The sequence below is a fragment of the Barbus barbus genome, assembly GCF_936440315.1.
Source record: "Barbus barbus genome assembly, chromosome: 45".
NCBI lineage: Eukaryota > Metazoa > Chordata > Actinopteri > Cypriniformes > Cyprinidae > Barbus > Barbus barbus.
Window position 1 is genome coordinate 22,833,845 of NC_136723.1, and position 21,160 is coordinate 22,855,004.

Here is a 21,160-nt window from a genome sequence, read left to right on the forward strand (position 1 = left end):
TATTGGTATTTCAAATAACCAGTTTCTATTGTAATATATTGTAAAATGCAATTTATACCTGTGATGTCAAAGCTGCATTTTCAGCATCATTACTCCAGTCTTCAGTGTCACATGATCCTTCAGAAATCATAATATGCTGATTTGTGCTCAAGAAACATTTATGATTATCAATGTAAAAAACCCCAAAAAACATGAATATTTTTAGTTACTGAATCCATAAATGTTTATTTTATAGATTATTGTTCACACAAAAGTAGCTTACTTATGTTTTAAAAGTTATGTAAAACAATAAATCACTGAACAATGAGGTTTCCTCATAATTAAACTGTTTCTTTCAGCGCATTTCACGCAAAACAGCCCTTTGCTGCCATCATGTGTATTTCTGAAAAAAATGAATATAATTTAAGTTACATCCTTAGGAATGAAATATTTTAAATTAATTTTATTTACAGTTTAAATGGAAGCAATTAAACTGATTTTATGTCAAGTTAGTAGATTAAATATAAGATATAGTACTAGTTTATTAGGAAGAAAGCATACATATATATTTTTTTGATATTTTTTGACATAAATCTTGTTTTATTTATTTGATTTGTATTAAAAAAATTATGTTAATTAAAAGCAATCTTACTCGAGAAAAAAGAAAAAACCAACAACAACTGTTGGACATATTGCGTCCAATGCAACTAGACAAAAGAGGCTGATGTGACATTCTGTGATGGGTGTGTGAGCGCTCTGCGCATGCGCGCTCTTCCTTCTCTCCCTCCTGACCTCCTCCCGGTTTCCGCTGCGCTGCTGCCGCTGATCAACTTCTCCCGTGAAAGCCGCTCAAAATCCTCCATACAGATCCTGGCACACACATGAGGCATGGCAGGTCTCTTCGGGAAGATCCAGATCGGCATTTATGTGGAGATCAAGCGCAGTGATGGTGAGTCACACCCAGCAGCAGCTCGTTTATCAGACTGAGATGCAGTTTGTCGGTGCATCATCTTTGTTTAACCCGGTAAACCCGTTTAACGCAAGACATCTGGTGCAAACGACGGGAGAGGCTCGATATACGCCTGTGCATAAACATACAATACCCTTCCGTCCTTGGCACGCCGTTGTATTGCCTGTTTTTTGGGATGCATGCTCCTGCTAACCCGTTAGAGAATTTACGAATGCTACTATGGCAGAGGTTTGACTCATTAAATATTAATGAGGTCGTCCTGACGTTGCTTGGTAACCGTGTTAGAGCGCTTTACGCTGATGTGAGGATTTCAGCCAATCAGAGAAGCGTACTGGGAAAACTTCACGGAACGTAATTAATATTCATAAGCCAAGCTATAGTACATGAATAAATTCGCAGTCTGTTAGCATCATCCATGAGGCAGACGCACAGAGACATCGCCTGCTAAACTCGTGTGTACTGCTGTTGTAGTTTACTTGGTGTTTTAGTTTAGTTTATTGTCATTTCGGGAATTTGCAAGTCTAAAGTTCAGGCAAATTTAATTTCTGCCGTGAATATTACAGATAAGAATTCATTTGAAACTAGTACAATAAACAAAATAATACACATTTTACTAATATTAGCCTATTGTTAATACAATGCAGGTGTAGATATGCAGGCATAGGGTCTGTAAGTGGAAGGTTGCAGGTTTGAGACCTGAATACACATTTGAAGGAATTGTTCACCAAAAAATGAAAATTTGCTTAAAATTTTTTTGAAATGTATGAGTTTGTTTCTTTACTTGCTCATCAGTGGATCCTCTGCAGTGAATGAGTTTCGTAATAATTAGTTCAAATTCAGCTATCAATTTGCACTGGCCACCAATTCAAGGCATTAATGTTTGCCTACAAAACCAGCTCTGGCTCTGCACCCCTTTACCTAAATTCATTACTTCAGACCTATGTGCTTCTAGAAGCTTGCGTTCTGCAAGTGAACGTCGCTTTGTGCCATCCCAAAGACACACAATCACTTTCACAGACTTTTACATTAAATGTTCCCTCCTGGTGGAATGACCTGCCCGACTCAATCTGAGCAGCTGAGTCCTTATCCATCTTCAAGAATCGGCTAAAACACATCTCTTCCATCTTTACTTGACCCTCTAACTCTAGCACTCTCTATTCTAATTCTATTCTCAAAAAAAAAGCTTGTCTCACTTGCACTCTATTCATTTACTAATTGCTTGTTTTCTTTAAAAAAAAAATTAGCTTGCTCTTTATTTATTATACAATTAACAAAAGCAAAAAAAAAGGCCTCAAATGCTAGCTTTCTATTCTATCGGTTTTCTTTTTATTTATTATATAATTAAAAACCCATGCTACATGTACTACTTTAAGCTAACTGAGACTTGTTATAGCACTTGCATATTGTTGCTGTTTTGTTGATTTTGATTGCTTCCATTGTCCTCATTTGTAAGTCGCTTTGGATAAAAGCATCTGCTAAATGTAAATGTAAACGGCTGATAAAAACATCACAATAATCCACACTACTCCAGTCCATCAATTAATGTCTTGCAAAACAAAAATCTGCAAGTTTGTAAGAAATCCATCAAGATGTTTTAACTTAAACCTTCAGTCATCTCATCTGAATTAGGAGAGAAATATGCACAGATGAAACATTGTTTACAAGCCGAAACAGTCCTAAATTTGATGTGAGAGGAGAAACACAGATTAACTTTTTAATTTTACATTTATGCATTTAGCAGACCTTACATTGCATTCAAGTTACAGTTTTTACATTTTATCAGCTCTTGCTTTCCCTGGGAATCGAACCCATGACTTTGGCGTTGCTAGCGCCATGCTCTACTATTTGAGCTACAGGAAAGTCAAGTACAGGAAGATGAACTTTTACACTGGAGGAAGTGTTATTATGGATTATGGACCCTTTATTTTGGGGCGTTATTAAGTGTTTGTAGTGCTATCATAGAGCTGCAGATTTCTGCAGTAAACCCTTGTTTTATTATGTATTCCAGGAAGAATCCACCAGGCCATGGTGACGTCACTGAACGAAGACAATGACAGCGTGACGGTGGAGTGGATTGAAAACGGAGACACAAAAGGGAAAGAGGTGAACGTCTCAATCATATTCAGTATGTCCATCATAATGCACTGAAGACAAAAGCTTATATGTTTCATTCATGGTTGTATGTCTTTGTAGTTGTACATCTGTAATAGAGACACACAGATAAAACACTGATGTGTCAGCAAGCATCAAGGGAGATTTATTCTAAAGCAGCTTTTCTACCTCTGCCTTAAATAGCTTCCAGGTTTATCAGCAGTCTTTAGTTATTAAATGCTGTGCATTAATGTGTGTATGAAATTTAAAAACCTAGACAAAAGTTTATTGCTCACATGTTGCTCCATTATAGCTAAATATCAACTGAATCTCAGATGTTTCTCCAAGCAGTCCTCATGAGAAATCGAGGTATAAAATGAATATGGATAGCATACTGCCAGGTATGGTGACCCATACTCGGAATTCGTGCTCTGCATTTAACCCATGCAAAGTGCACACACACACACACACACACCGTGAACACACACCCGGAGCAGTGGGCAGCCATTTATGCTGCGGTGCCCGGGGAGCAGTTGGGGGTTCGGTGCCTTGCTCAAGGGCACCTCAGTCGTGGTATTGAGGGTGGAGAGAGCGCTGGACATTCACTCCCCCCACCTACAATCCCTGCCGGCCCGAGACTCAAACCCACAACCTTTGGATTACAAGTTCAACTCTCTAACCATTATCTGAACACACTTTCTGATCTTCATAGGAGTCTGTATTTTATCTCTTTGCTGTCCAGGAGAAACAGCTGAGATACTGAGATCTCGTTTTGTTCCTGTGGGATGATTATTTTTAGCAGCTTTTACAACTGTGGAAAATCCTGTGTGCCGTGAGTAGAAGTGCTTTTGAAACTGACAGCCTGATGCTCGTGCTCTCGTTCTCCGTGTACAGGTCGATCTGGAGAGCATATTTGCACTAAATCCAGACATTGCACCTGAAGAGGAAATCCCACAAAGTCCTGAGACCCCTCCACCGCCCGTGTCCAGTGCCAGCAAAATCAACAAGATCCCTCAAAACAAGGTCTGTGTCCATTTCGCTACACCTTAATAGTCGTAACCAAGAGGAGGAATGAGCACAGAAGCAGACAGACAGATGATTGTAGCGCACTCAATATGGTTTTTATAACTTCTCAGATGGATTTCTAGACAGGAGTCATAAAGTCATAAAAAAAACTGTTTCAAGTTTTTACGGTGAAATCAATACAGGCTGGGTCATTACTAGTCGTAAACACACAAAAAAACACTAAAATACCTTGCATTGTGGCATCCTATGTTACCCATAAGCCCTTACGCATGTGTGTGTGTGTCTATATATCTATAAAAATATACTACAAAAATATAAATTAGTTGTACTACTAAATTATAATAGTTTAATTTTTTTTTTTCCATTTAATGGATTGTAAGTCTACCATGGTAAATTACTGTATATATGTAGCAACTAGTAGGCGGTAATTTGGCATAAATTCACTGTGAATGTTTTATTGTGTAGATGTATATTGCAGCTAAATGAAAAGATGCTTCAAATTGGATTATATGAAACATGTTTATTTTCTTGGGTTCATCATTTCTAGAATCGTCGAACAGTAGCGCCACCGAAAAATGAAACGCCTGCAAGGGATAATCGAGGTATGATGTCATGCATAGTAATTTCAGCTTGCTCAGGATTTTAAAATATTTTGATATGAAAGCTTGATATCAGTGTTATTTAGTATTATTTATATATTATAATAGTAATTAATTTTTGAAATGAATTAGCTTTTATTTTCATATTTTCAATTTTCATTTGAATTTGTTTTTGTAAATTTCTACTTAGCTTTATTTTCCTTTGTTTTAGTTCTTTAACTTAAGTTATTTCGGTTAGTTGCCAAGGCAAGATTTCCAATTTTTTTGTTTTTCATCTACTATGTATATTTTATTTCAGCCTTTCAATTAACGAAAGCATTTTCATAGACAAAGACAAAAATTGCCTTTAAGTTTTTTTTCTTAAGGCATTTAAGTTGATGATCGAGTAATAATATAATAAAAGCATTAACAAGCACATCTGTTCCTCTTCAATACTGTTTAAAGCATCCCAGGATGCACTTCATGAAGTTTTCATTTGTGTCATGTTTTGAACAACATTCTCATATTTCCACTTATGTTATTTCAGAATTATAACTTGCTGTTATTTTAGCATGATAGACAAAAAAGCTTGTCTGTCTACATGTTTGTCTGATAGCTGTGGCACTTGATCTGTCAATCTTTTTATGGTCTGTGATGTGATCTCCATTATTCAGTCACTGTAGGTACGACTCGAGCGCGGCCGAGCCAACAGACCGAACCTCCTCCACCAGCGCCCATCCCGCCTCCACCCATCCAAAACCAGACCCTACAGCAGCAGAACGGTACCACAACACCTCACTAATGTTTTGTGGTTTTCCACAAAAATATGAAGCAGCACAACTGTTTTCAACATTGATAATATTAAGAAATGTTTGTTGAGCACAAATCAGCATATTATACTGATTTCTGAAAGATCATGTGACACTGAAGACTGGAGTAATGATGCTGAAAATACAGCTTTGCATCATAGGAATAAATTACATTTTACAATATATTAAAATAGAAAACAGTTACCGTATTGACCCGAATATAAGACAATGTTTTTTTCTTGAAAATATTTTTTTTTTTAAATGTGGTCGTCTTATATTCAGGGTCTAGACTTTGACATGTCAATAATACACCCACAACAATAGGTGGCACCAAACACGCATAAAACGAGCGTGCCATGAAATATATAATGTAATGTGTGTTGTAAAGATTGTGAGTGAAAACAAAAGAAAAAGAAAATGCTTACAGTGGCATGAGTCGTGACTGTCATGTTAGCCTGATGGGACTAAATTTATTTTGTTAGCACACATTGCTATTTTTGTGGTGAACAATTCATCCATGCAAGTCAATCCACAAAAAAAATTTGTTTGCCTTCATAATCTTTAATCCAAATCTGAAAATGCTCCTCCTCTCTAAAATGATGGGTCTTCTCTGATGACATCAGTTTGACGGATTGGGCGTGAGCATGGCATCCTTAACCACGCCCCTCCAACTGTCAGTGTTAATTTCCGAATGAAACGCCTACTTTAATACATCAAATCAATTCGCAGTAGAAAAAACAAGCCATGCCCTCTATTTTCCTCATTCAGTATTCTGTTTCTCTCGGAAGTATGTCACAATACGGAAGTAAAAACGGTCGCAAACTTCCCGTACTATGAGATGAATAGCCTAAATGTTATATAATTCAGATGGGCTACCTGTTGTTTTTATGGTATGTCAAAAAGTGTATATTTTTAAATTGTTGGTACATTTTACCAGTATTTACCATAGTTTCAAAACAAAAATGAAAATAGGAAAAATATGCAATATGAAAATAATTTAAGAAAAAATGTGTTTTATAGAGAAAAAAAACCAAACAAGATTTGGTTTTCAAAAAGCCTTTTTCCCAAAAGGTACATCTGGAAAAAGGGGGGTCGTCTTATATTTGGGTCAATACGGTCATTTAAATTATAATAATATTTCACAATATTACTGTTATTTTGATCGAATAAATGTAGCCTTAGTGAGCAGAAAGAGACTTTTTAAGAAAAAATATATAATCGTACTGACCCCAAACCTTTGAACAGTTGTGTAATTATTGGCACACATCATGTGTGTGTGTGTTGTGATGATGTTGAGAGTGTGTGATATCTGAAGAGGAGAGACTGAGGGGCAGTCACATCAGAACAAAAGCAGCATTTAGAGTTGTTTTCCAGAGATGAGCCCTCATGTTGCCATTGTTGACGTTAAACACCTACTAATTCACACTGACTTTAGAATTATGTAACACAAAACGCCTGTTACAGTGAGTTTAACTGATCAGTATTATTAATGATAAATGTAAGTGTTTGTAAAATATTGAGTCTGTTTCCAGTGTCAGAGTTGTGTGTGTGTGTCTGCAGCTCGCAGGAAGTCCAACTGTGTCAAGGAAGTGGAGAAACTTCAAGAGAAGCGGGAGAAGAGGCGATTACAGCAGCAGGAGCTGAGAGAGAAAAGAGCACAGGTGACCGAAAACACTGGAATACTAGTGTTGCTTAATGCATATTATAATTATAAATAAGTTCATTTATATATATTTATATATGTGTGTGTGTGTGTGGTGTTTTATTGCCTAATGTGCGTTGCAATTGTAATGTTCTTTATTAATTTATGTTGCTTATTGCACATTATAATAAAATTTTATCTGTTTATTTATTTATTATATACTATGAATATTATTGGCTTGGTGACAAATAGCATTTGGCAGGTTGGCGGGTGTTAATTTCAAACTCTGCTTACAATATTAACAGAGTTTTTTTTATTACACAGGAAATCGATGTCATAACCCCTAATTATGAAATCATGTGCATGATCCGAGACTTCCGAGCGAGTTTGGACTACAGACCGCTGACCACTGCAGATCTGGTGAAGAACTGCATCAGCACCATCATGTGCTCCCACACTTATTTAATTTCCATGTGATACATTAGCTGTGCTGCATGATATTATAATAGATATGGCTTTATAATATGTATATGTTCTCAGATTGAGGACCACAGGATATGCGTGTGTGTTCGGACGCGTCCACTGAACAAGAAAGGTAAGGATGAAATCTTGTGATTCTGTATTGTCAGTGTGTTGGTGTTGTTTGTGATGCAGCACATCATGTGTGTTGACTCTCAGAGCTGACCGTGAAGGATCTGGACGTCATCACCATCCCCAGTAAAGACGTGGTCATGGTGCACGAGCCCAAGCAGAAAGTGGATTTAACCAGATACCTGGAGAACCAGACGTTCCGCTTCGATTACGCTTTCGACGACACCTCGACAAACGAAATGGTGTACAGGTCAGTTATTTGTGGTTTGACAGAGAAATAGTGAGTATGAAAGACGAGAGAGAAAAAAATAACCTGTTCAGTCTCATGCTGTGAAAAGTAACAAATATAAATACATATATATTTCATAAAAGTAAAATATATAAATGTTAATATATTAAAAAATATATATATAAAAACAATTTGTGGAGTCTTACACTATGCGAAGTAACAAATATATTAATATGTGAAAAAAAATTTGTTTTACACTGTACAAAGTCACATGTATAACAATATATTTATATGAAAAAAAAAACATAAAAATTTTATTTGTTCAGACTCGAGCTGTACAAAGTAACAAATTTACAAATATATATATTTTTATAAAATGTTAATATATAAAAATATTAATATTTAAAAAATATCATATTTCTTCCGTTTTGCAGTGTAAAAAGTAACAAATTAATATTTTTTATAAAAACAAATATATAAAAAATACATACAATTGTGTTTGCTCAGTCTTGCACTAAATATATAAAATGCCATTATTTCTGAATAAAAGAGTGTTTTCTAATCTCTTAATATTGTTTTCTCTACTTACATGGCATAGGTAATATTAGCAGACAAGAAATTTATTTTAGAGACAAGAGAAAGTCATTTCATTCTGAAGAAAAAATTCTGAGAACAATAATTTTTTTTAAATTAGAATAACATGCATTTATGAATAAGATTATAGATGTATTAGTAATAGTCATATAATATAAAGTGAAGTCTCTGGGTGTGATGTGTTTCAGGTTCACCGCTCGGCCGCTGGTGGAGACCATATTTGAGAGGGGAATGGCCACTTGTTTTGCTTACGGTCAGACGGGCAGCGGGAAAACTCATGTAAGCAGATGACATCACATTACAGGAACAGGGCCCGTATTCCTAAAGATTCTAAGAATCCTTTTAGAGAGCTCCTAATTTAGCTTAAACATTTCTAACTAGGAGTCTTAGCTTAAAAGTGATTCAGGACCATATATATATATATATATATATATATATATATATATATATATATATATATATATATATATTCTTTATTTTTTATTATCCATGCTGTCATACGTAACATATTTTATAAGAAATGAAGAGCAACATAATAAGTGCTGTAACAGACCCAAATCATCACTGCTGCATAGTTGCATTTTTCCAGTTGCCAAATATGTTAATGTAGTGATTACATCCATTTCTGGCGCTATGGCATTTCAGCGCGGTGTCGGAGTTAGTGTGTCTCTAATAAGATCGGTCACAAACATGATCCCTGCACGATCTAATGTGTAGCGTCTTATTAACTCACATGTGTGCAACACATTTCTTCTCCCTCTTCATGTTTCGTTCATTTTCTCCGCTGCTAAAGAAACTCTTCAGCCCCTTAAAAGTCCTCGTCCGCACTCCTAACAATTTTGGACCTTAAGACCTCTTTTAAGGGTTAAGATGCTTTCTGAATTATGTTTTTCTTTATCTTTTCTTTAATTTTAAGAGGAAACACCCACATTTCTAAGATTTTTCTTAGAATTTTGTTACTAGGAGCAACTCTCAGCACTAAGATTTTTCATGAATACGGGCCCAGATCTTCCCAGAGGATCCTCTGTTTGTCATAATCCATTTTCCCTTCATTCCAGACCATGGGAGGAGATTTTTCTGGGAAGAACCAGGATTGCTCCAAAGGGATCTACGCTCTCGCTGGTGTGTGTCCGACTGAGTGTTTTCTGTTCAAATATTGAGTGATCATTTTCCTTAATGTGACTGTGCTCTTCTTTCAGCACGGGATGTTTTTCTCATGTTAAAAAAACCAAACTACAAGAAGTTGGATCTTCAGGTGTACGCGACGTTCTTTGAAATCTACAGCGGGAAGGCAAGTTCTGTGGTTCACAGTAATAATTCATGTAATAAACGAGTTAATGAAAAAATAATAAAATATTTATTATAAAAATAGCAGTGTTATTGTAGTATTATTTATATACTACCGTATTGACCCGAATATAAGACAACCCTGGCTATAAGACGACCCCCCTTTTTCCAGATTGGAAAAAGGCTTTTTGAAAACCTTTTACTGAGAAAAAAAAAAATCTTAAATTATTTTCATATTGCATATTTTTCCTATTTTAATTTTTGGTTTGAAAGTATGGTAAATACTGGTAAAATGTACCAACAATCACATTTAAAAATGTACACTTTTTGATATACCATAAAAATAGCCTGAATATCTGAATTATATAACATTTAGTCTATCCATCTCATAGTAGCCTACCAACATTTTATTAACAGTAAAAGTGAAATCTTATTGTAGTCTTCAAATCTGGGTACTGTCTTACATTTTAAAATCACTTACAGAGGAAGTTTGTTCCCATCAGGCTAACATGACAGTCACGACTCGTGCCGCTGTAAGCTTTTCTTTTTCTTTTGTTTTCACTCGCAATCTTCTAACATTATTACAACACACATTGCATTATGTATTTCATGAAACACTCGTTTTATTGCTTGTTTGACGCCGCCTATTGTTGTGGGTGTATTATTGACATGTCAAAGTCTAGACCAGGGGTGTCAAACTCAGTTCCTGGAGGGCCGCAGCCTGCAGAGTTTTCCAACCCTGCTCCAACACACATAGCATGTAGTTTTCAAATATGCCTGAAGGACTTGATTAGCTGGATCAGGTGTGTTAAATTTTAGAGTTGAATCTAAATCTGCTGGGCTGTTGCCCTCCAGGAAGTGAGTTTTACACCCCTGGGCCCGTATCCCTAAAGATTCTGAGAATCCTCTCAGAGAGCTCCTAACTCAACCTAAAAATTCCTTGCCAGGAGTTTTAGCTTAGAAGTGATTCCAGAACATTTTCAGTGAACTCTGAGCAAGGAATGGATGGAAAATCCTATCTTAGTGAGGAGGTGTGGTTGACCCCGTTGCTAGGTATGAGTCATCATTTCAAAAGCCGTGATTGGTTGATCCTACAAGTTTGATGAAAATGAACTTTTGGTGATAATGAGCAAAGGATGTACCCTCAAATCAATAAACATAATTATACACTCTAATCTTATGCAGACTGTAATTGTAAATAATATTTCACATTCAAGAAAATATCTGGAAAATGAATAGTATGCTGTAGGGGTTATAGCCTAACATTAGAATCTAAAATATGTGAAAACTTAAGCTCATTACACCCTGTTCAAATAATGATTTGTGTCTTATTTGCTCATATTAATATCCTAGCTGGCATATTTTGTACTTTCACTCCCATATGGACCCCATTGAAAACAAGATGGCCTATCTCAAGGGGCTGTCCTTAATGAAGTAGTAATTGCATCTCTAAGGAGATCCAACACAAACATGATTCCTGCACGATACAATCTGTAGCGTCTCAATAATTCCCTGTCATCCAGTGTTTGCAGGACATCTCTCCTGCCTCCTCTGTTGGCCATTTTGTGCAGCTGCTTAGGGGAACTCCTAAGCCACTAAAAGTCCTCTTCCCTGCTCTTAGCAGATCTCGCCTTAGGAGCCCTTTTAAGCGCTGGGAATCTTGAGGAATAGCTTTTATATTAACTGGGATTTTCGTGTCACTTTTAGGGGAAATTCGAAGAAAACATCATGACTCTGAGAATTTTCTTAGAATTTGGCCGCTAGGAGCCACTTTTTGCACAAAAATTCTTTAGGGATACGGGCCCAGGTCTAGACCCTGAATATAAGACGACCCCGGTTTTTCAGATGTATTTCCAAGAAAAAAAACATTGTCTTATATTCGGGCCAATACGGTTATTTTAATTTTACTTTAGTAATGTTTTGTGATTTGACATTTGTATTAGTTAAATATATTAATAAGAAGTTATTAGTTATATAGTTAGGGCTGTGCAATTAATCGCATGCGATTGTCATGCGCATCTCGTCAGAAAAGCCGGTTCTGTGATTAGCGCTAAATCTCCATCACCTGCTTTCAAATGGAGCGGCATTTAATACACAGAGCCGTAGTTCACTGACAAGCTAGGCAATATCGCGTTCATAATCGCAGATGAATCGCATTCGATTATGAACGATTAAGTCAAATTTGAGTGGGCCGTTGCAGGTGTTTGACCTTCTGAACAGGAAGGCGAAGCTGCGTGTTCTTGAAGACGGGAAGCAGCAGGTTCAGGTGGTTGGGCTGCAGGAACGAGAGGTCAAATGCACCGAGGACGTGCTCAAACTCATCGAGATGGGCAACAGCTGCAGGTATGACCAGTCCCAAGAATTTATAAATAGAATTCAGTTTAAGAATTGCAGTTTGTTAGTAAAAAATAAATAAATATACATACATGCATGCATATATATATATATATATATATATATATATATATATATATATATATATATATTGACATTGACGTGACATACGGCCAAGTATAGTGACCCATACTCGGAATGCGTGCTCTGCATTTAACCCATCCAACATGCACAGACACAGCAGTGAACACACACACACACACATATATATATATATATATTTCAAATTCTTTATTTTATTTATGTGAATAATTTGTAAAAATCAGAAGTTTCCAACAGTGTCACCATTAAAACAGTCATATTATGGTATTAATCTTGTTTTTTTTGTGTGTGTGCTTTTCCTCAGGACATCTGGACAGACCTCGGCTAACGCTCACTCGTCCCGCAGTCACGCCGTGTTTCAGATTATCCTCCGCAGGAGGGGCAAAATGCACGGTAAATTCTCTCTCATCGACCTGGCAGGGAACGAGCGAGGGGCGGACACGTCGAGCGCCGACCGACAGACGCGTCTCGAGGGTGCCGAGATCAACAAAAGTCTGCTGGCGCTGAAGGTTTGTGCTCCACATCGTCTCACACGGCTCATGTTTTGATGTTCCACACCTGTGAACTGTATCATCATGTTAGTATCTGGGTTGATTTCTGTTTGTGTGACAGGAGTGCATCAGGGCTTTGGGTCGAAACAAACCACATACTCCGTTTAGAGCCAGTAAACTCACACAGGTCTTAAGAGATTCCTTCATCGGAGAAAACTCTAGAACATGTATGGTAAGAACACTGGGATATTCATATATTCATTTTCAACACATAGTGGCATTTGTGAGTGATTTAAATGTGTTTGATCTTTTGTGAATAGATCGCTACAATCTCTCCTGGAATGGCATCATGTGAAAACACATTAAACACTCTGAGATACGCCAACAGGTACGGATGTGAGCTCATGAGACACTGCAGCTGGTGTTACAAACACAAAATGTTGTATACACTACATAAAGCCTTTCACTATATCCAGATATTTGCCGAATGTTGTTTAACCCTTTTTTTCAACGTTTATAAAGCAAGTAACCAGACAGCCACATCCAGTGAGATCTGGGGGCTGTGATTAATGGGAAAAAATCATATATATTTGAATCATATACACACATTTTTTTCACAAGAATATAAAATAGAATTTGTTTGAGTTTTAAGATGTTGTATGTAAAAATAGAGTATATTTATATTATGCACACTGTATTTATGTACATATTCATAAATTTGCATTATTTTCTTATTAAAATTTGTTACGTAAAACTAAGTAAAATTCTGAAATTATGTATAATCCTTCATCTAATTGTATGTATTAATACACTATATTTTTATCATTTTCTTTTTTTTATTTAAATTGATTATGCATATTTTTTTTACATGACTATAAAAACAATGAGTTTAAATAATTGCATGTAAGTACAAATGTGTAGTAATAAATAAATGTATTATTTATTTTAAAAAAAGTATTAAAGTATATCTATATAAATATGTACAGTGGTGGCCGAAATTGTTAGAACACCTGACAGATCTGAAAATATTGACCTTTTTTGTCTCCAAAACATGATTTAATTTCATAATGTTCATGAAACATGCAGATGGTTGTTCTGAACACAACAAATACTAGATGAAGATAGTCGTAAAGTTTTTATCCACTCATAACTTTAATATTTGATGTGTCCACCTTTTGCAGCAATTCCAGCAGCACATCTCTCTGGCATAGTGTCAATATATTTCCTGAGTACTTCAGATTTATACACATATTCTATAAATAAATATTATTTTTTGTACATATGAATATATTTATTTTCATATTCAAATTTAAACAATTTTAATGATTTGTAAAATTCTATTTTTATAACAAAATATATTGTATTATTTATTATACACATACACATTAATTTATAATGAATCATATTAATAATTATTACATATGACATTGATAGATATGCTGATTTGGAAAGATGATGAATCCGGAATCCTGTAACAGCTGAATGTTAGGGTTAGGATGTCGTTTGTGTTGGAGGGGTTTGTAATTCCTGTCTGTCGTCCCGTCTTCAGAGTGAAGGAGTTTGGGATCAGTCCCTCCGACATTCCCTTCTCTCAGGGGGGCGGCGGGCGCTCCGATCTCTCTCCTACCTATGAGTACGATGACTTTGCTACCTCACCCAGCAGGTCTCACCCTTTTCCAGTTTCAAGCCTGTCTCACTTCAGACAGAGCCTCCACACGAGTCCTGTGTTTCTAATGATTTGCTTCCGTTATGCTCCTTTATGTTTTGGTCCCTTGTTTTTCGAGTCCATTTTTTCCCATTTCAGGCATGTTTCTGTTTTGCGTTGCTGCTGCACTAACATTTGAACAGTTAGTGCTTGCTTGTGCCTTATAGAGCGACTGGAGTCCGTCATTATCATGCTGCATGAACATGTTTATGTAACATTACCCATTCTGTTGGTTTATTGTGTCTTGAGTCCCTCATGCTTTCATATGGTGACTGCGGTGAATTATTATGCAATCGAGGTTTATGGACATGTTCATAAATTTACACAATTTTCTTATTAAAATTTCTTATACAATTGTTTATAATCAATTACATTGCATCGATGTATTTATACACTTTATATTTTATTTTTTATAGTTGAGAATGTTTATATGCATAATTTTTCACAAGAATAAAAAAAAAAGTACATGAATTTTGAAAATTGCATGCATGTATAAAATATACGTGTGTGTATATATATATATATATATATATATATATATATATATATATATATATAGAGAGAGAGAGAGAGATGCACACGTGCACGCATACATTCTATAATTTATTTAAATGTTTATGAACTTCTTTATATTACATTTTAAAAATTAATCAAATATAATGTATCTCTATAGACTATTTTTAGAATAGAAATTTTAAGTTTAAATATATACTCTTAAAAATTCTATTTTATATATTTAAACTACATTAATCATTTGTAGCACTTTTAATCAAATATATTGATTAAAAATGTTACAAAGCATTAATGTAGTTTAAACAGTTAAAATGTATATCATGTCTAATATATTTATATTAATATAGTATTATAAAGAGTTTGTAAAATGCTAAAATTATCAGTTTACATATCACATTCATATGTATATTTATCATTTATATTTTGTGTGTACTTTTCAGGCATGTTTCTGTTATGATTTTGCGATGCAGCTGCACTAACATGTTAGTTTGTGTTTGCTTGTGCCTTATAGAGCAGCTGGAGCCCGTCATTATGCTGCATGAACATGTTTATATAACATTACCCATTCTGTTGGTTTATTGGATCCTAAATGCTGTTACACGTTGACTGCGGTGAACTGAGACGCTGTCTGTGACCGTAGGGTGAAGGAGCTGAGCATCGACCCCAGTGCGGTGATGGAGGGGCTCTCCGCTGGACACTCGGTCAGTCAGCTGGACGTGCTGGAGGCTCAGTGGGGAGTGGGCAGCTCTCCTCAGAGAGACGATCTCAAGCTGCTCTGTGAACAAAACGTAAGCTCTAACCTCACAGCTCAGCTTGTTTGGGCTGGTATGAAAACTTGATGTTGATGTTGTGCACAGGAAGAGGAAGTGTCCCCGCAGCTCTTCACCTTCCATGAGATGGTGTCTCAGCTGGTGGAGATGGAGGAGCAGGTTCTGGAGGACCACCGCGCTGTGTTTCAGGTGTGTGCTGTTATCCACAGAGGAGAAACTTAGATCGGGCGTATGGAGCACTTTATCTGTCATTAAACTGCCTTAAAGTAGCCTTCAAATAAGGTCAACTTGCTTTAGAAGTAAAACTACAAAAGGTGCTAAACTGTTAAACATGTATAACATAACTATTATAATACAGGGCTGGCAACTCTCACGCAATTAACACTTTTCTCACGCTCTCACGCCACACATCCATTTTCTCACGCAGTCAAAAGCACCTTTAGTTAAAACTATAATAATAAGATATTAGCGAAACATATTTGGTAAAGGCTCCATGTGCGCATTTGTGTTTGTGCTCTGGAAAGCGTCGAGTTTCTTTACAACGTGTTTTCGTAGCGTTGAGCAATGTAGCCAATCACAGACATATGCATTCATTTCTTGAACACCTGTGATTGGCCATTGCGCTCACTCACTTCTAAACTCGTGTAAATAAGAGATTCATTATTTCGCGATGAACTGAAGTAAGTGACACCTTTTTTAGTGATTTTAAAGGAATGGCTATTTGCACACATTCTAATCCGTTGAATAAAAGTTTTATTTTTTGTGCCTCTAACGCTAAAATTTTACTTTGCCAAGCCAAATACAGTTTTTAAAGTAAATGGGTGCCTTCCACTCCTCCCGTTTTTTCTTTTCACTGTTTGGCAGAAATGATGGGTTTTTCCAAAATATATGGTCACATGACAGTAAAAGTGTACAGTTGACAAGATACAAGGTGTGGGTCAACTTACCCACTGGCTCATCTTACCCCACTCTTCCTATAACATTAACTACTATGTCCAGATGTCGGACAAAACTCTGGTGTTTTATATATTTTTTTATTTAAAATGTGTGTGTTTGTGTGTGTGTGTGTGTGCATGTTTATGAGGACACAAATTTGTATAACGACATGGGTATGACAGAGGTATTACAATATGAAGGTGGTTTATGAGGACACTGCCTATGTCCCCGTAATACAAAAGGCTTAAAAAACATACTAAATGGTGTTTTTTTTGAAAATCTAAAAATGCACAAAGTTTCCTGTGAGGGCTAAGTTTAGGTGTAGGGTTGGTGTAGGGCAATAGCACACACAGTTTGTTCAGTATAAAAACCATTACGCCTATGGAGAGTCCCCATAAACCACAAAAACCAACATGTGTGTGTGTGTGTGTGTGTGTATATACATATACATATACATACATACATGCATATATTCCTGGAATTCTCACTCCAAGTTGAACTCAAAAGTTGGCAGCCCTGTATTATATCTGACTATATGCTGTTCACGGGTTAAGAATTATTAATGCTTGTAAAAAAAAAAGTGTCTTCTGCTCATCAAAGCTGCATTTATTTGATTAGAAATACATTAAATAGTAATATTTTGAAATATTATTTCAATTTAAAATTATGGTTTTCTCTTTGACAATTTTTCAGCATCATTACGCCAGTCTTCAGTGTCACATGATCCTTCAGAAATCATTTTAATTGATTTGCTGCTTAAGAAACATTTCTGATTATCAATATTGAAAATGGTTAATTTTTCAGAATTCTTTGAATAGAAAGTTCGAAAGAACAGCATTTATTTGAAATGGAAGTATTTTGTAATATTACAAATGTCTTTACTGTCACTTTTGATCAATTTAATGTCCTTTCATTCCTTTAAAAAAAAACTTTTGATCTGTAGTTTTTTGTGCTTATAAAGTTAGGGGGGAAATCCTTAAAAACATGTAATTAAAAATAGTAATACAAAGTTTTATTAATATTTTTTATTTTATTTTATATACATAATATACATTCTAGAAATATTATTTATCATGCATTTCTATTCAAGTTCTTTATGTAAACCATATTAATTTGTAAAATTCTTAAATTATCAATTATATTCTATCTATATGCATTTATATAGTCTTATAACTGTAAACAATATATAATGTTTGTGCACATATCTATGTATAAACAATTACTAAAATAAAATAAAAAAATGCCAAACCTTTGAACTGCACTGTATATCTTGATTTTGCTTAGGCTTAAAAAAAATTTTGTTTTGTTTTAAAAATGTCTTGTTAGTTTGGCGGTCATGTTGTGTTTGGTGTTGTAGGAGTCCATACGCTGGCTGGAGGATGAGAAGGTTCTTCTAGAGATGACAGAGGAAGTTGATTATGATGTGGAATCATTTGCCACTCAGCTTGAGCAAATCCTGGATCAGAAGATTGATGTGTTAACAGAGCTCAGAGGTCAGTGTGTTCACAGTCGTCCTCCAAGAACCTGCATTTAGAAGAAAATAACTGTCTAAAGGTCCTTGCACACTGAATCCGAAAATTTTGCGTGCGTTTTTCCATTTTTCTCATCCTTTCCTATCAAAATGCATGCTACGGATGCGAAAACGCAGAAAATCGATCCTGATCTGATTTTTTTTTTATGACGGGCGAACGTTTCAGAGGCAGTGTGTAAACGTGATTGACACAACGTGAGGTCATATTTATTTTTTAACGTGCAAAAATTTCGGACTCAGCGTGCAATGGCCTTAAGTCTTAGATGTCACAGGTTTAAATGTGATGCATATTAATTAAAGACAAAAATAAGTGGAAATTGTTTATTTTTAGAACATAAATTTTCTCCAAAAAAAACCCAATTACTGTAGTTTAAATTCATTTTCAATTTAATGAAGTGATGTTCTGCATTATAATACATGATTTAAAAAATTGTTGTCAATTTTAAAGAATAATATAAAAAGTAATGTCAAAAATGACAAATGTTTTATTATAGACTTAAGTTTTAAAATAGACTTTATATGCATACAGTAAAATTCTAAAATGTAGAAAATTATCTATTTACATGTTTGTTTAATAGAAAAATAGATGAATGGACTTCAAATAGACTTCAGTTTCTTTAAACAAAATAAACACTTCTGTGTTTGGGGCTGAAATGTAATCTGAATAAGAGAGAGTTTCATTTTTTTATCATTGATTGAATCTCAGGCAACAGTATGACAAACCCATCATTCTTGCGTCTCTTATGAAGTTGTTTTCTTCATGTCAAATCAAATGCGTTGCCAGTGTGCCACAGTAAACTGTGTTTGGTTTGGTCTCAGATAAAGTGAAGTCTTTCCGCTCGGCTCTTCAGGAAGAGGAACAGGCCAGTAAGCAGATCAACCCCAAACGCCCACGAGCCCTGTAGCCACACAGCACCAGCAGAACAATCCCATCAGCCCTCATCTCATCAGTGTATCTACATGTGTAACCTGTACGTGATGTGACGCTTTCTTTCATTCGAAAAGCACATTTTAACTGTATAGATGATTTGAGTTCTTACTCAATTGAATGATGATAGAGTTTAAGGCCATGAGAGGGCATACGGTGAGCTAATGCATGAACAAACTGGAGAATCCTGTAAATATGTCATTGACTCATTCATGCTTTTCAGATGTATATATATACTGCTCATCTACTCTCATAACAGTTTGCCAGTTAATGAAATGAGATTATACCGTCCCAATGGAAAAGAGCGGATACAGTCTAGAAATAGTCACAATTAGGGATGCACTGATATAGACATTTCAACCACTTATTTTTATGACTACTAATTAAGGAAGCTGGTTTCCAACACAGGATGACAAAATAAAGGTACTTAATTGTTTTTGGGATGAAAAAAAATCTCTGCTATATATATATAGTTTATATCTCAAGATCCAGTTGTTTTTTTTTCTCTCAGAATCATGAGAAACTCTGACTCTCACCATTCTGAGATTTACATCTCGCAATTCTGTACTTTTTAGGCTCTGTTTACACGTGCGTTTCGTTTTAAAACGGTGTTTTAGAATGAAAAAGATTCTCGTCTACACTGGCGTTTCAGAAACGATCTCTGTCTACACTACACAACCGAATACGCATGTCACATGACCATTCATGCAGGTACAACCATAGATATATAGGTAGATACCACATTATTTAGATGGCGGACGCGTCTGCGTGCTTGGAGCGGTCGAATGGGGAATCTACCCATACATATCTATGGGTACAACTATGAGCATGATGTTATAGTTTACACGGTCATCAAGGACACGCAGAGGGAATGTGGGCAGCCATGCCATCGTTTTCAAAAGTCTCTGTTTGGGTCCGTTTACACTGAAACACAACACCGGAGTTTTCAAACTAAAACCGGGTCTGCAGCGTTTTCAAAAGTCTCCTTATTCGACCTCAAACGCCAGAGAAGTGTAAATGATAGGCATAACCGTAGCAAAAGGTATGCGTTTTAAAACGAAAACGCACTAGTGTAAACGGGGCCTTAATTCTGCATATATATAAATAAATAAAGGTAATTGCAACTTCTCACAGTTCTGATTTTTTTTTTTTTTTTTTTTGCGAGTTTGTCTTACAATCAGGACTTTTCTGAGTTTATAGCTCACAATTCTGCTTATATCTCGCAATTCTGACTTCTCTGAATTGGAAGAAAAACAAAAAAAAAAACATAACTGGGATAAAAGGTCGCAATTACCTTTTTTATTTTTTAATCCTGTGATTGAAACAAATTTCTATAGCTAACCAGTCTGTAATGTTTTTTTTTTTTTAACTCTCTGGTGCTCTTAGGTAATTATTTTTTTTTTAACCAAAATCTGGATGGTACAAAACTTGAAGGTTTTGCTACTTGCTATGGGGAACACAGGAAAAAACTAACTTAAAGGTTAAATGGTCCTAAATAAAATAGTCATACACTTGCACTGTTTGCTAACTAATGGGAAATAAATTTCATCTAGTGTAAAAGTTTGTTAGTGCGTCCAAATAAAATTCTACTGAAAGCTCATTTTTTGTGATATCAACCTCAAATTTGGAACCCAACTTTAGATTTATGACTTTTTTTTATTTTTTTTTATAATAAAATGTTTTGGAAAACATTTCTTATAAAATGTAAAAAAATATATATATTTTTGTGCATTTTTCATAAACTTCTATTGCTTTTTTTAAATGCTTTTTTTGTACTCCAAAGCATTCATGATTTAAGACAGTTTATACTTTTTTTTATAAGTGGTTAAAAGACAAATGGATCAACTATTCCATAAATTTTAGTACCATAAAATCCCTTGAAAATACAAGATAAAAACATTATCAAACATATAGTACACTAACTTAATTACAAATAATACAAATTCAGTCCTTTTTCACTGACATCTGAGGAGCACCAGAAGGTTAAACGAAAACACACTGCGAGTCATTTGTGAAGCTCAAACATGACAATTATTTCAAATAATTTTTTTTTT

At 35.3% G+C, this 21,160-nt stretch overlaps 1 protein-coding gene across 3 annotated transcripts; it reads left to right on the plus strand.

Moving 5' to 3' along the window:
* The first annotated feature begins 852 nt into the window (after positions 1–852).
* LOC306863965 (kinesin-like protein KIF2A) lies at positions 853–19,117 on the plus strand. 3 transcript variants are annotated; one of them, XM_079407593.1, is made up of 21 exons: positions 853–928; positions 2,958–3,052; positions 3,935–4,069; positions 4,614–4,668; positions 5,319–5,426; positions 7,014–7,114; positions 7,420–7,515; positions 7,636–7,690; positions 7,774–7,936; positions 8,698–8,788; positions 9,568–9,631; positions 9,709–9,800; positions 11,997–12,139; positions 12,537–12,741; positions 12,845–12,955; positions 13,044–13,111; positions 14,273–14,386; positions 15,582–15,729; positions 15,799–15,900; positions 18,005–18,140; positions 18,998–19,117. In XM_079407593.1, exons 1-21 carry the CDS (start codon positions 868–870, stop codon positions 19,081–19,083), a joined length of 2,229 nt encoding a protein of 742 aa, XP_079263719.1. In that variant the 5' UTR covers positions 853–867; the 3' UTR covers positions 19,084–19,117. The 3 variants fall into 3 exon arrangements, with proteins under 3 accessions (XP_079263719.1, XP_079263720.1, XP_079263721.1); XM_079407594.1 differs by having other exon boundaries at positions 3,935–4,063; XM_079407595.1 differs by having other exon boundaries at positions 3,935–4,063; positions 5,328–5,426.
* The last annotated feature ends 2,043 nt before the right edge of the window (positions 19,118–21,160 follow it).